The sequence below is a fragment of the Dromiciops gliroides genome, chromosome 3, assembly GCF_019393635.1.
Source record: "Dromiciops gliroides isolate mDroGli1 chromosome 3, mDroGli1.pri, whole genome shotgun sequence".
NCBI classification, from domain to species: domain Eukaryota; kingdom Metazoa; phylum Chordata; class Mammalia; order Microbiotheria; family Microbiotheriidae; genus Dromiciops; species Dromiciops gliroides.
This window is the reverse complement of record NC_057863.1, coordinates 584,973,281-584,974,945: the sequence shown is the minus strand read 5'-3', so window position 1 is coordinate 584,974,945 and position 1,665 is coordinate 584,973,281. Positions and strand designations below refer to the sequence as shown.

Sequence of the window (1,665 nt, the reverse complement as noted above, 5' to 3'; positions counted from 1 at the left end):
GACATATGGACCACTGTAAATAAGAATGTAAAAAGGTAAAGGGAGATAAAGGAGGATGGGCTATAGTGGAAAGAGAACCGAACTGGGATTCAGGAGACCTATATTCTGATTGCTGCTCCAACACAAAACAGCTGGGTATCATTCTGGGCTTTTCATTCTGGAAGGTTGTATCTGAAATAGAGTTAGAGGTAGGAGACTTCTACTTCTAATATTCTATACAAGAGAAGAGGGGAGATGAAAATCTGAGAAACAGAATAAGAAGGAGTTATCATTCTCTAACCCCCTGCCATTTAACCTGTGAACCAGAATTGTCCTCAGAGAACCCATCTCTTCCCTACATTCTTTGATTGAGGGAGTAGGGTTTTGGCTATTCAGTGCTATTCCCATCAAACTCTGAGTCACTAACTACCCTTTGGTGCTCTGGGTTTTATGAGATGACAAAGAACCACATCGGGGAAGGTGTCTTGCATTCCCGGTATAGTAGTTACTCTTTCTGAACAAAGATCTTTAGTACACGTTCCCGGATTTGCTTAGTCCTAACTCCATAGATGATGGGGTTGAGTGCAGGTGGGACAACCACATACAGATTTGCCAAGAGGATGTGAATGTATCGGGGGATGTTCCGGCCAAATCGGTGGGTCATAAAGGAGAAAAATGCAGGTGTATAGAAGCACAGCATGACACACACATGGGAGCCACAAGTGTTGAGAGCCTTGAGCCGGGCATCACGAGAGGGGAGCCGAAAGACAGCACGAAGGATGAGCATGTAGGAAGTAGCTATCAGGACCACATCCACTATTATGTTAGAAATCACCATCAACCCATAAATGATATTGACCTTGATGCTTGCACAGGCCAATCGAGCAAGGCCCATGTGTTCACAATAGGTGTGGGGAATGATATGATGCCCACAGAATGGCAGTCGTAGAATGAGAAACACAAATGGAGTAACCAGAATTAGGTTCCTCCCAACAACAATTGAGGCTAATATGATGATGGTCTTGTTGGTGAGAATCATAGTATATTGGAGGGGATTGCAGATGGCCACAAAACGGTCATAGGCCATGGCTACCAAAAGAACTGTCTCCATGCCTGTAAACATGTGAATGAAGAACATCTGGATGAGACAACCAGCAAAACTTATTTCTCTCAAGCTGAACCAGAATATGCCCAGCATCTTGGGAATGGTGGATGTAGACAAACCCAAGTCAATCATTGATAGCATGGCTAAGAAGTAGAACATGGGTTGGTGGAGACTCCGTTCAGTTTTAATTACAATTAAGATGGTGACATTCCCCACAAGTGCAATCAAATACACAAGACAGAAGGGAAAGGCAATCCAGATGTGTATAGCTTCTAGCCCTGGGATCCCTAGCAGAAGAAATGAGGAGGGATGGAATTCAGTGACATTAATAGAAGACATAATCTTAATCAGTAATAATAGGCCAAGGGAAAGCAGGAAGGCTTGCCTCTCTTCTAAGGCCTTCTGGCAACCAGGCCCTAGAGAGACACAAAATACATAAGCTTCAGTCAATAATAAATAAGAATAATAACTCACATTTACATGATAAATTATTGTTTACAAAATGTTTCCTTCACAATAACCAAATGTGATACTGGATGCAAAAAAAATGGTTATTGTTCATTTCACAAGTGGAGAACATG

The 1,665-nt window shown here is 42.3% G+C and overlaps 1 protein-coding gene across 1 annotated transcript; it reads right to left on the bottom strand.

The window, feature by feature from the left end:
- Window positions 1-484: 484 nt before the first annotated feature.
- Window positions 485-1,429, bottom strand: LOC122749164 (olfactory receptor 52E4). Its single transcript, XM_043995375.1, has one exon. It carries the CDS (start codon window positions 1,421-1,423, stop codon window positions 485-487), a length of 939 nt encoding a protein of 312 aa, XP_043851310.1. The 5' UTR covers window positions 1,424-1,429.
- Between the last annotated feature and the right edge of the window lie 236 nt (window positions 1,430-1,665).

Excerpts from the sequence above, each read along its gene's own strand:
- LOC122749164 (XM_043995375.1), bottom strand. The coding sequence starts at position 1,423 with ATGTCTTCTATTAATGTCACTGAATTCCATCCCTCCTCATTTCTTCTG.